General features: G+C 36.9%; 1 protein-coding gene across 2 annotated transcripts in view; it reads left to right on the plus strand.

Moving 5' to 3' along the window:
• Positions 1 to 14,755, plus strand: part of Adamts6 (ADAM metallopeptidase with thrombospondin type 1 motif 6) — a 219,101-nt gene that overhangs the window by 143,045 nt on the left and 61,301 nt on the right. For both annotated transcript variants that reach the window (XM_029544066.1, XM_029544065.1), the window contains one exon: positions 13,309 to 13,442. In XM_029544066.1, the coding sequence (XP_029399926.1) occupies positions 13,309 to 13,442 (134 nt within the window). The remainder of the gene's footprint in view (positions 1 to 13,308; positions 13,443 to 14,755) is intronic.

Genomic DNA, 14,755 nt, shown 5'->3' on the forward strand with positions numbered 1-14,755 from the left:
ATGCATATGAGGACATTTTGCCTCTCGGCTTCTTAGGATCTCCTTTGCCCATGTTTAGTTGATTTTCCTCCGCGAGGCACAGAGTCGCCCAGTGCCCGTCCGGCTCGCGCTTGCCCCGGCGCTGTCTCTATGGAGCTCAATGTACTGCAATGGCTGTCGTGTGTGTTCATTTCTGTGTCTTCAGTTCTATTTCATTGATCTACCTGTCTGTCACTGTACCAGTATCATGCAGTTTTTATCACAATTGCTCTGTAGTACAGCTTGAGGTCAGGGATGGTGATTCCACCAGAGGTTCTTTTATTGTTGAGAACAGTTTTTGCTATCCTAGGTTTTTTGTTATTCCAAATGAATTTGCAAATTGCCGTTTTTAACTCCGTGAAGAATTGAGTTGGAATTTTGATGGTGATTGCATTGAATCTGTAGATTGCTTTCAGCAAGATAGCCATTTTGACTATATTAATCCTGCCAATCCCTGAGCATGGGAGATCTTTCCATCTTCTGAGATCTTCAATTTCTTTCTTCAGAGACTTGAAGTTCTTGTCATATAGCTCTTTCACATCCTTAGAGTCACACCAAGATATTTTATATTATTTGTGACTATTGTGAAGGGTGTTATTTCCCTAATTTCTTTCTCATCCTGTTTATCCTTTGTGTAGAGAAAGGCTACTGATTTGTTTGAGTTAATTTTATATCTAGCTACTGCACTGAAGTTGTTTGTCAGGTTAGGAGTTCTCTGGTGGAATTTTGGGATTACTCATGTATACTATCATCTGCAAATAGTGATATTTTGACTTCTTCCTTTCCTATTTGTATCCCCTTGATCTCCTTTTGTTATCTAATTGCTCTGGCTAGGACTTCAAGTACTATATTGAATAGGTAGAGAGAAAGTAGGCATCCTGTCTAGGCCATGATTTTAGTGGGATTGGTTCAATTTTCTCTCCATTTAGTTTGATGTTGGCTACTGGTTTGCTGTAGATTGCTTTTATTATGTTTAGGTATGGGCCTTGAATTCCTGATATTTCCAAGGCTTTTATAATGAAGAGGTGTTTGATTTTGCCAGATGCTTTCTCAGCATCTAATGAAATGATCATATAGGTTTGATTCTGGGATCGTGTGATGCTGAGATTCTGGGTGTGTCAGAGTTCTTGGCAGTTAAGCTTCCTCTGAGACACTGAGATCCTGGTGTGACCAAGCTCCTGGGATCCTGGGATCCTGAATTCCTAAGATCCTGGACATGTTACAGTGCCTGGAAGTGGTGTCTCCTCTCGGGCCGTGGGTCTGTCTGGTGTGTTCGAAACCAAGGTATACCAGCACTGATCAGAAGGAGCCTGAGCTGCTGGTCAGGTAGAGCTCCTGTGTCCTTGTTCTTGTTGTTACAGGCCTGTCATGATTGGTTTGGAACAAATGTTGTGTTCCACTCACCAGTGACCCTAAGATCCTGGGTGTGCTAGGGTGCCGGCGGCGCGGAGAGTCCTCTGGGGACCTTGGGACTGACCGCAGAGTTCCAGCCCAAGGTGGCCCAGAGCTGGCGCCACTACATTTCTTTTTATAGTGTCTGTGTATCTGTGTGTAAGTTTTCTTGTTGTAATAAAATACTCAATGAGAGCAACTTAGGGAAAGGATTTCTTTTGTCTCCCAGGTTGAGGAAGTCGTAATGGCAGAACCACGTGGCAGCTGGTCATAGCACATTCTGTCCCCATGAAGTAGCTGTATTAGTCAGTGTTCTGGTGCTGTGAAGAGACACCATGACTAAGTAACTTTTATAAACAGAAGCATTTTAATGGGGGCTTACTTAAAATTAGAGCTTTAGTCCATTATTACCACAGTGGGGAACATGGCAGCACACAAACAGGCAAGCATTTGAACAGTAACTGAGAGCTACATCTTGATCCATAGGTAAAGAGATAGAAAGAGACTGAGCCTGGCATGGGCTTCTGAAACCTTAAAGCTCACCCTCTAGTGACACACTTCCTCTAATAAGGCCACACCTCCTAATCCTTCTAATGTTATCAGAGGCCAACCCTCTGGTGACTAAAGCATTTGACAGTATGAGCCTGTGGGGACCTTCTTACTAAAACCACAATGAAAGACATGAGTGTTGATGCTCAACTAGCTTTTTCCTTTTTCATTTTTTTGGCACTTCAGCACATTGGATGATGCTGTCCATATTCAGTCTGGGTCTCCCCTGCTCAGTTAAACTTTTCTAGAAACACTTTTATAGACAATCCAAGAGGCATACTTCCATGATGACTCGAGTCCAGCAAAGTAAACAGTGGAGATTAACCATCACTCTGTCTATAGATTTAGATGTCTTAAAATATTATTTGCCTATTAGCCGTTATGCCAGAGTTATGGTTGGTTACATGCTGTCATAGTGGTTTTCCTATTATTCTGAGTTCAATTGTATATTTGACCTTTTCTGATAACTTTTATACTTTGATGTTACTAGTTAGCATATATTTATTTCATTTTTGAAGAACTCCCTTGGCTTTTTTTCCCCACGATTTGTCTTATGATTATGTAGTCCCTCAGCTCTTACTCAATTCATCATGCTTACATTTCTGAAGAGTTTTATCAGATAAAATATAGATAGTAACAATATTTTTCTTTGAGCAGTTTGGATGTCACCTTGCTTTCACGTAGCTATGTGTAGAAATCCGTGAAGAGGCCTGTGGAGTTTACTTGTACTCTATAATCCTCTCTTGCTGTTCTCAGCATTTTTTTCTTTGTTTTTTTTCCTAACTTTTTTTGGTTTATGGGATTGTTAATTTAATTAAATGCCTCACATATGATAGGTACTTATGCTACCACTTAGCTACACCCAAAGCCTAATAATAATATATGTATATTTCTGTGAAATCTTTGGTTTCAACTTGTTGAAGATCTTTGTTTCATACACCTGATTTCATACACCATCTTTTCCCCAAGATTTGGGGAATTTTTAGCCTTCTTTAAATAAACTTTCTTCCACATTTTTTTTCAAGAGCCCCATAGTATAAATGTTTTTGATGGTTTTTCATAAATCCTGTTGGCTTTCTTTATTCTTATTTCTTTATTTTTCTCAAGTGACTTTATTATGAATCTATAGTCTCCCTTTTAAGTCACTGAATCACCTTACTGTTTTCATATAAACTTTCAGTTTATGTATTATATTCTTCCACTCCAAGAAGGTGTTGTGTCCCTCATTTCTTTCTCAGACCATTTATCATTTGTATAAAGGAAGGCTACTGTTTTGAGTTAATTTAATATCCAGCCACTTTGCTGAAGTTCTTTAACAGCTGTAGAAGTTCTCTGGTAGAATTTTGTGGGTTGTCTATGCATACTGTCATATCTTCTGCAAATAGAGCTAATACCAAAACTCCTCAAACTATTCCCTAAAATAGAAACAGAAGGAACACTACCTGATTCATTCTCAAAGCAACAATTACTCTGATACCTAAACTACATAAGGACCCAACCCCCCAAAAAAAAAAAAAAAAAAATCAGACCAATCTCACTTATGAATATCAATGCAAAAATACTCAGTAAAATTTTCACAAACTGAATCCAAAAGCACATAAAAAAAATCATTAACCATGATCACGTAGGTTTCATCCAAGGGACGCAAGGTTGGTTCTATATATGAAAATCCATTGACATAATTCACTATATTAACAAACTCAACGAATTACATGATCATTTCATTAGATGCTGAAAACGCACTTGACAAAATACAACACCCATTCATGTTAAAAGTATTGGAGAGATCAGAAATTCAAGACTCATACCTAAACATAACAAAAGCAACATACAGCAAATCAGTAGCCAACATCAAAACCAACCAGCCAAACAAACAAACAAACAAACCAACAGCCAATATCAAATTAGATGGAGAGATACTTGAAGAAATCCCACTAAAATCAAGGACAAGACAAAGCTGCCCACTTTCCCCATGCCTATTCAATTTAGTACTCAAAGTTCTAGCTAGAGCAATAAGACAACATAAGGAGATCAAGGTGATACAAATTGCCAAGTCATTATTTTTATTTCTTTGTTAAATGATTTGTAAATCTCCATTTTTGGAGTTGTTTCCTGGAATATTATTGTGTTCTATTAGTGTTGTCATTAGTGGTGATTTTTTTATTATTATTCATAAAGCATTTTTGTTGATATCTTCATGATTAAAGTCTATACTGATCAGCTTCTAGACAGCTAAATATTTTCACTAAGCAGCTCAGCTAGGTGCTGACTCTAAATATGTTAGCTGCAAACTACTTGTTATCTCTTAGAAAGGAATTATTTAGATTGCATACCCTCTCTGGCTCCACTAAGCCAGTCCAGGTATTGAGAGCCTCCTATTTGTATCCCCTGGGGTAATGGCCCTAAAATGCTCAAACTGTGAGCATTCCTTTTATTCAAAGTTGTATGTCTATCGAATTTACATCTGCTGTTTGTGGGGTCACATTTAAACTGCTGGCCTTGGGAAGTGGAAAGGAGTGTTGTCGAATTTCAGGAGTGCCCATGGCCACTTGTAGAAAGGTCTACAGATGAAATGTCTGAAGTAAATCATAGATGCAATTTCTAAGAGAATCAGCTAAAAACCTTCTTAAAACTGTCTGTTTTATGTTTCAAAGACATGTATACATTGTATTTTCATTTTGCCTTTAATTCTATGAATTTTAAAATAACTTTCCTTATTTTCTCAGATGACTCACTGATCACCCCATGTATTTATATGTTATCTGTAATTTTTCTTGATATTTATATTTAATTTCATTCTACTATGATCTGATAAAATGAAAAAATTATATGATTTTTGTTTTGCTTTTACTTTATAACCTAAAATGTGATCCAATTTAGACAAAATTTTGGGTGCAATATTTTGTAGATGTGTAATAAGTCCATTTGATAAATTTAACTTTCAGGTTTCTTTGTTGAACTTTTGAATTATCTGGTTGATCTATTGCTAAGTTACTCAATTATTACTGTATTTGGATTTAACTATCCCTTTAGCATAAACTTTGTGAAATTGAGTATATTGTAAACATTGGGTCCCTAAATGTTTAGAGTTTTCATAGCAGCTTGATGTCTTGTTCCCCTTAACAAAAATAGATGGTAATCTTTATAAAGCTTAAGTGTGCTTCCTAAGATGTAAATATGACCACTTGTACTTGTGTTTCCACTTGCTTGATTGCTTTACTGTTTGTGTCTTTGCCAATAAGATAGATTTCTTTTTATTTTACTTTACATTTTTGAGACAGTGTCTCACTATGTAGCTTTGGCTGCCTTAAAACTCACTGTGTAGAGCAGGCTGGCATTGAACCCACAGATCCCACCTGCCCCTGTCTCCCAAGCACTAGGATTAAGTTATGCACCACTATAACTGGCTTGCTTCTTTTTTATTGTTTGAGAATTTCACAATACATATGTATAAAAATGCATTTTGATCAAACTCGCCCCCATTTTTTCCCCTTCTACTTCCCCATTATCAGCCTCATCATCATTTTTCCCTCCCAACTTCATGTGCTCTTTTCTTGGTCTTTTTTTTTTTTTTAACCAACTGAGTCAACTTAGCGTTGCCTGTATGTGCACGCATATAGAACTATCCACTGGAGCATCTCCTTCATCAGCCATCAATTTCCAATAGCTCCACAGTTAGGGGAAGAACTTCATAAGCCCCTCCTACTCAAACTGGCTTGATCTTGAGCAGGTCTTATGCAGTCACAGCTGTTATCCGTTTATGTTTATAATGATGCTGTCATATACAGGAAATATTTTTGCTTCAGATATTCGGTAATTTTGGCTCTTAAAATCTTTCTACTCCCTCTTCCAAAATACTTCCCAAGCCTGAGGGGTGTGATACGGATGTGATTTCTCTACAGCGTGTTTGTTTGTTTGTTTGTTTGTTTGTTGTTTAGTTGTTATTGTTGTTGTTTTTGGTTTTTAGAGACCCATGCTGGTCTTGAACTCACAGAGATTCACCTGTCTCTGTCTTCTGAGTGCTAGAATTAAAGGCATGCCCTACCACACAGGTATTCTTCACATTCTTTTATCTTTGACATTTTAACAAGTTGTGGGTCTTTCTTCATTTATCACTATCTACTACAAAAAGAAGCTTCTCTGATGAGGGCTGAGAGACACTAATCTATAAATGTAATGATAAGAACAGACCAGGGCAGTTTATAATGGGTCTAGTTAGCTGAATAATATTACTGCATTCTCCCCTAGGATCTGGGACCTGGCCAGCCACAGACTTGGACCCAGTTAACAGTTCCAGGCATGGGTTCCATCTTGTGGTGCAGGCATTAAGTCCAATCAGATCGTGATTGCCTACTCTCATAATATTCCTATTGCATCAGTGAGTATATCTTGATAGGCCAGTCTTTATTGTAGCTTGCAGTGTTCATACCTAAGAAAAACTTTTATATTTATTTTTCTTCCCTGATAGAATGCATAGAACTTTTAAAAATGAAAGCAGGTCAGTACAAATGAAACTTTTGGGGCAGTACTAACTTGACTTCACCCTGCCCTATGACTCAACTATATGATACTTTCAACAATAGAATCTTGCCATCAAATTCTATAGAGTAACCAAGAACAATAACAATAGCCTATAATGCTTTCTGGAAGCTCTATGGGACTCCACTGAACAACAACTGAAAAATGAGTAACCTATACCTAACCTAGCACTGAGCTTTTCATTGATAGCCTTTAGTATATGAGGGAAACATTGTCTTCTCATTATAGTGTAACTCCTTTAAATTCCTTGTGTATGTGGATATGCATGTATTTCAGGAAGCCTTTCATTAGTAGTCTTCTATATGGCATTTCAAATGTAATTAATGTTAGTCATCCCTTTCCATACTCATTCCTCCACCCTGTCCTTTGATCTTCTTTCCCATTTAACCCTTCCTGTTCCACCTGCATTCTGTCTCTCAAGAGAAGTATTTTATAGACAATAAATAAGTAGATCTTATCTTTTGATCCAGTATGCTAAACTTCATATTTTAATTGAAGAATTAAGATTGTAATTCTGAGGAAAGTAGCAATTCTTATAATTTTTCTAGACTGAATTTGATTATTGTTTGTTTTCTGTTCCCTGCTTATATTGGGAGTTTGCTGATTTACTTATTTTTGCACAGCTGACTTTTTCCTAATTCTAAAGGAGAACTAGGAAATTACTGCTCCATGAAATTTTTTTTTTACTAATGATGACAGCAATCTTTCTTCCAAACATAATGTTTCTTTGAATATTTTCTTTTTTGAATTTTGAAAAATGTATTCCAAAATATTTTATTCTTTACAATATTAGAATGCATGAATCATCTTAATTTCTTTTTTAGAAAGGCCAAATACAACTGATCTTCTTAAGATTTATACCCAACACCTTTATTGTATAAACTTAATTAATAAGAGAATATTTAGTTAGTTTGTTTGTTTGTTTGTATGTTAGTCAGTTAGTTAGTTTGTGTAAAGTTATTTTATAAAAGCTAGATCATGCCATCTGCAAACACAGGCAATTTGCTTTTTCCTACTATCATGTGCCTCTTCAGTGAGGTACATGGGGTGGCACATTGTGTACATTATTGAAAGACAGATGGGGGTTTTTTTCTTTGTTGGTAGGTTGGTTAGTTTGGTTTGATTGTTTTTTGTTTTTATCCATCCTTTATTTTTTACAAAAGAAAAGGAAACTGAACAATTTCAAATGTGTCTTCAACTGAATTACCTTTGACCAATTGAATGTGTTGTTGATGTTTCACACTGAGTGTTTCATTAAGTTACTGTGGTGTCCACCTCCAGGGTCCGTGTTTCAGTCTTTCCTATTACCTCTATGCAGTTAAGGATTTCCACTTCTGTGCATGCACTTTTTCCTTGATTTTATTTAGTTCCTCATGTATGTTGTCCAGTAGTCCACTGAGTTCTGGGTATACAGTTATAGAAATAAGCACTTTTTGAGTCTGTGGCCAAGGAGTTCAGTAGAACTGTCTTGTTCAATTCTAATCTTTATCAGTTTGATGGTATCCACAGCTTTTCTTTTCTTTTTCTTTCTTTCTTTTTTTTAATCCACACCTTGTCATTTCCTGTGGAGATTTAAAGAAATCCACGCCCCCAACACAAAACTTCCACAGGCTTCCATTACTTTTTTTCTTAATTGGAAATTTTATATATTTACATTTCAAATGTTATCCCTCCTTCCCCACTTTCCCCNCCAGGACCCCCCCCCCCCATCTCCCATCCCTCTCNCCCTACTTCTATGAGGAGGCTCCCCCTCCCACTCACCCAAACCCACCTCACTGCCCAAGCAATCCCTTACACTGGGAAATCCAGCCTTCACAGGACTAAGGGCTTCTCTTACTATAGATGCCAGACAATGCCATGCTCTGCTACATATGCAGCTGGAGCCATGAGTCCCTCAATGTGTACTCTTTGGTTGGTGGTTTAGTCCCTGGGAGCTCTGGGGGCTCTGGTTGGTTTATATCTTTGATCATCCTATGGGGTTGCAAACCCCTTCAGCTCCTTCAATCCTTTCTCTAATTTCTCCATTGGGTACCCTGTGCTAAGTCAACTGGTTGGCTGCAAACATCTGCTTCTGTATTTGTCAGGCTCTGACAAAGCCTCTCAGTAAACAGTTATAACAGCCTCCTGTCAGCAAGCAGTTCTTGGCATCCACAATAGTGTCTGAGTTTGGTGTCTGTATATGGGATGGATCCCCAGGTGGGCAAGTCTCTGGAGGGCCTTTCCTTCAGTCTCTGCTCCACAGTTTATCCCCTTATTCCCTTTAAACAGGAGCCATTCTGGGTTAAGAATTTGGAGATGAGTGGGTGGCCCCATCCCACAACCAGGGGCCTTGCATAACCTCTGTATATGATCTCTACAGGTTCTTCCTCACCTTTGTTGGGCATTTCAGCTAATGTCATTCCTGTTGGGTCCTGGGAGCCTCTTGCTTTCCTGGCATCTGGGACTTGCTAGTGGCTACACCCAGTTCCCCATCCCCCATTGCTACACACCTCTGTTCAAATTCCTGACCCTCTGTATATCATCCCCATCTCCTCTGATACCTGATCCTGCCCCTCTTTTCCCTCTCCTTTTCCCCCTTTTCCTCTTCTCTTCCTCCCAAGCTCCTCACACCCTCTACCTCCCACGAGTATTTCCCCCCTTCTAAGAAGGACGGAAACATCCACATTTTGATCTTCTTTTTTTCTTGAGCTTCATATGGTCTGTGAGTTGTATCTTGGGTATTCTGAGCATTTGGGTTAATATCCATTTATCAGTGAGTGCATACCAAGTGTTTTCTTTTGTGACTGGATTTTCTCAGGATGATAGTTTTTAATTCTATCCATTTGCCTAAGAATTTCAAGAAATCATTGTTTTTAATAGCTGAGTGGTACTCCTTTGTGTAAATATACAACATTTTCTATATCCATTCTTCTGTTGAGGGACATCTGGTTTGTTTCCAGCTTCTGGCTATTATAAATAAGGCTCATATGAACATAGTTGTACATGTGTCCTTATTATATGTTGGAGCATCTTTTGGGTATATGCCCAAGAATGGTATAGCTGGAAAATTGGTATGTCCAATTTTCTGAGGAACCGCCAGACTGATTTCCAGAGTGGTTGCACCACCTTGCAATCCCACCAACAGTGGAGGAGTGTTCCTCTTTCTGCACATCCTCACTAGCATCTGCTGTCACCTGAATTTTTGATCTTAGCCATTCTGACTGGTGTGAGGTGGAATCTCGGGGTTGTTTTGATTTGCATTTCCCTGATGAAAAAGGATGTATTCTTTAGGTATTTCTCTGCCATTTGATATTCCTTAGTTGAGAATTCTCTGTTTAGCTCTGTTCCCCATGTTTTAATAGAGTTATTTGTGTGGTCTCCAGCTGCTAAAGGACGAACAGTGTTTACTTGAGTGGAGGGCTGGAAATGCCTTACAGAGCATAAGCTATTGGTGTTCTGTTCAGGAAAATTTCCCCTGTGCCCATGTAGTCAAGGCTCTTCTCCACTTTCTCTTCTATTAGTTTAAGTGTATCTGGCTTTAAGTGGAAGTCCACTTGGACTTGAGCTTTGTACAAGGAAATAAGAATGGATCCATTTGCGTTGTTCTATATGCTGATCACCAGTTGAACCAGCATCATTTGTTGAAAATGCTGTCTTTTTTCCACTGGATGGCTTTAGCTCCTTTGTCAAAGATCAAGTGACAATAGGTGTGTGGGTTCATTTCTAGGTCTTCAGTTCTATTCCATTGATCTACCTGCCTGTCCCTGTACCAATACCATGCAGTTTTTAATCACTATTGTTCTGTAGTACAGCTTGAGGTCAGGTATGGTGATTCCCCCCAGAGGTTCTTTTATTGTTGAGAATAGTTTTCCCTATCTTGGGTTTTGGTTATTCCAAATGAATTTGAGAATTGCTCTTTCTAACTCTATAAAGAATTGAGTTGGAAGTTTGATGAGGATTGCATTGAATCTGTAGATTGCTTTTGGGAAGATAGCCATTTTTACTATATTAATCCTGCCAATCCATGAGCATGGGAGATCTTTCCATCTTCTGAGACCTTCTTCAATTTCTTTCTTTAGAGACTTAAAGTTCTTGTCATACGGATCTTTCACTTGTTTGGTTAGAGTCACACCAAGATATTTTATATTATTTGTAACTATTGTGAAGGGTGTCATTTCCCTAATTTTTTTTCTCAGCCTGTTTATGCTTTGAGTAGAGGAAGGCTACTGATTTGTTTGAGTTAATTTTATAACCAGCCACTTTGCTGAAGTTGTTTATCAGCTGTAGGAGTTCTCTGGTGTAATTTTTGGGGTCACTTAAGTATACTATCCTATCATCTGCAAATAGTGATATTTTGACTTCTTCCTTTCTAATTTGTATCCCTTTGACCTCCTTTTGTTGTTTAATTGAAGATATTTACTGGTCCTTTAATTTAGGCTCTCTTCTATATCTATTATCCTTATGTTTGGTCTTCTCATTGTGTCCTGGATTTCCTGGATGTTTGGGTTAGGATCGTTTTGCATTTTGTATTTTCTTTGACTGTTGTGTCAATGTTTTCTATGGTATCTTCTGCACCTGAGATTCTCTTGTCTATCTCTTGTATTCTGTTGGTTATGCTTGTGTCTATGACTCCTGATCTCTTTTCTAGGTTTTCTAGCTCCAGGGTTGTTTCCCTTTGTGATTTCTTTATTGTTTCTATTTCCATTTTTAGATCCTGGATGGTTTTGTTTAATTCCTTCACCTTTCTCTATTATTCTTTAAGGGATTTTTGTGTTTCCTTTTTAAGGGCTTCTACCTGTTTACCTGTGTTCTCCTGTATTTCTTTAAGGAAGTTATTTATGTCCTTCTTAAAGTCCTCTATCAGCATCATGAGTTGTGATTTTTTAAATCAAAATCTTGCTTTTTGGGTGTGTTGGGGTATCCAAGACTTACTGTGGTGGGAGGACTGGGTTCTGATGATGCCAAGTAGCCTTGGTTTCTGTTGCTTAGGTTCTTGTGCTTGCCTCTAGCCATCTGGTTATCTCTGATGTTAGTTGGTCTTGCTGTCTGTGACTAAGAGCTTGTCCCTCCTGTGGGCCTGTGAGCCTGTGAGCCTATGATCTTAGGTGTGTCAGTATTCCTGGGGAGACCAGCTTTCTCTGGGTGGGATTTGTGTCCAAAGGGCTGTGGGACAGCTTTACTGTAAGGTGCAGATGGAGACTGAAAGAGTCCTGTCCCTGGTCACTCTGTGGTTCCTGTGCCCTATGCGTTCCTGGTGGGTCCCTCTTTGGACAGTAATTCAAACAAAAGTGGTGGTCTCACCTGTGGGCCTAGAAGTGAGAGCACTCCTGAGACACCAGGTTCTCTCCATGCAGGATTCCTGTGCAGTGGGCTGTGAGACAGTCTTAGCTCCAGGGTGTAGAAGGAGATTAGAAGGAGAATATTTTCTACAGTGCTGATTTGGTGATAAATTGCTTAGATTTTTTTTTTTTTTTTTGCTTATGTTGAAATATATTTATTTCACAATTGATTTTAAAAGATAACTTTCTAGAATTAATGATTTTGGTTGACAGTTAATAGAGTTTGAAATTTTCCTGGATTTTAGGGCTTCTGCTGAGATGTTTGATAGTGTGTATTTGGATGCTTTTGCCTTTGCAATTGAGTTGAAAATTTTTTCTAACCAGTTTTAATAGTTTATTTAATAGTTTTAGCGTCTTCACTATAATATGTTGTGGAAAGACTCTTCTCTGGTCAACTACATTTAGTGTTCTAAGTGACTCTAGATCTTAAATGTTCATTTCTTCCCCAGATCTGAAGAAATTTTAAATATAATTTTATTAAATAGGTTTTCTGTAACTTAAACTTTTATCTTGGCTCCTCAGCCACATATATTCTTAGGTTTAGTCCCTTAATCATGTACCACAGTCTTCAGATATTGTAGACATACATCTATTTCTTGATCTTGGTGATAGTATAAAGTATATACTATAAAATCATGATATACTTGCATTGCTATGATTTTTGTCGATTTTTCTACATCAAACTTAAAAATAAACATGTCTGGACTATCAAATAGCTCAGCTACTAAGCCAAATGCCTTGAGTTTGATCTCTACGATTCATATTTTAAAAAGAGAGCAATGATACCCATGACTCTGGCCTACAAATATACACACTCACAAATACATAGTATTTATTTATAGATTCATATATTTGTGTACATGTCTAGATATATATGTATAGATATGAGATACACATTTCCAAGACATTAAAATGGTCATTATTTCATGTTTCTGATAAAGCATACTATATATTGTTTCATCTACTAAAATCTAATATTATATTTCACATTTGTGTTCTCTTACTAATCTAATAAGAAATACATATATCTGCGACATTGTTAATTTTATCATTGATTTGCTGACTTCATACCCCTGCTTGATTGACACAGCAGAGTTCTTGTGTGGGATTTAGCAGAATCTATAACATAATTCTCATTTGTTCTAAAAGTTATTTTTCATATCTCCTAGAATTTTATTAGCTCATTTAAAAAAAATACCCTTTTCATACTTTTAAAAAACATTCAGTGACTTCCACTGTGATTCTTTTGACCTAAAATCTATTATATTATGTAGTGGGTATGCCTGAATGGCTTAAAGCACAAAGCAGCTCAGCAAGCACTGTTTTATGTTGTGTATGCTATAAAAATAAACACAGTATTTTAAAAGAATTGTGGTCTAAGTGTGCACTCAGGGACTGTGTACATAAATTGTAAATTTGATAAGAATAACATTGAATCATTCTTTCTTAGAAGAACCACTCCACTCTTTTCTTTTATGTTTTATTTGTCTAGGTGGGGTAAAACCTTGTGCATTAAATTGCCTGGCTGAAGGCTACAATTTCTACACAGAGCGAGCTCCTGCTGTGATAGATGGGACACAGTGCAATGCAGACTCACTGGATATCTGTATCAATGGAGAATGCAAGGTGGCTCAGATTTTACTTCTCTCTGTTGGGGGTCTTGTCTTCTCTCAGATAGTAGTTTGTGCTGGGCTCTATGTTCAGTTTTCTTAAAGTCACATTTTAGATAATTGAATTACAGTAAAGAACAACAATATAGCACATACACATGCACATATATACACGTACACATGTGCACACATGCATGCACACACCAAAATGACTCATTCATATTATAAAATCAAGCAAAGGTGATTTCTTCTGTAATTTTAATTATATTTATAATAATTTTCAAGAATTTATATTTAATTATATTTATAATATTTTTGTATTATAATATTTTGTATTTTTGAATTTGTATTATTCTCCTGCTCTGTTTATAAAGAATATAATAGAAAAAGATGGGCTAAGAATTTGACTCTTCTTCATGTGGCTACCATATGTTCTTACTGGAAGGCTTTATGTATTTCATAGTGTAATTATTTTCTCAAACTGTGAAATAGCTGTTCCACCTACTTTATCTCCTTTTAAAGAACTATGATGGTTTTCATTATACAGTCAGTCTTATTAAAGCATTTACTTTAGCATTAGCCAGAAGACTTGGAAAGGGTCGGGATCAAATCCATGGATCTTATCGTAATAAGAAAAGCCACAAAACCACTGTTCTCAGAACTTGTTTTGCTTGTTTTTTTTTGAAGAGAAACACATTACTAAGTGATACAAACTGAGAAAGAAGAGATAAAAATCAGTGTTTTGCTTACCTTCATAATTTACAAATTCCTTTTGATAACTTGCTTCTAGATCTGATGTTCCAGTTAATGTGTATGTGTATGTGTGTGTTTGTATGTGTGTAAATAGAAAAAAGAGAGATTTGTGTTTATGTGTATTTGTCTAGTACTTTATCTTCTCAAAGAAAATATATTTTATGACAGTTTTTTAGATGACAAGATATAATTCTAGGTTTTATTTGGGGAAATTTTCAGATGTATAAATTCAGGCACCAAAATATATCATATAAATGTTAAAAATCCATATTTTTATAATTAAATACAACAATAAAAGGTAAAATCTTAGCTTCTTAAGTCAAATGCTTACATCTCCCTTGTTTATGCCAATTTGATTCCCAAACTAGAAACAGGTATTTGTTTTTGTTTTTTTGTTAGTTTGGGGTTTTTTGTTTGTTTGTTTGTTTTTAAAGGTTACTCAGGTGTGAACATTATAATTATCAGCTTGCACTAACAATGGGCTGAAAAAGGCCATGATTTAGGATGGGCAGACAATTACAGTCCCACAGAGGATGTGCTCAGCAGGACCTTTCTATTATATCCCTGTAGAGGATG

The sequence above is a fragment of the Mus pahari genome, chromosome 11 (assembly GCF_900095145.1).
Source record: "Mus pahari chromosome 11, PAHARI_EIJ_v1.1, whole genome shotgun sequence".
Lineage (NCBI taxonomy): Eukaryota > Metazoa > Chordata > Mammalia > Rodentia > Muridae > Mus > Mus pahari.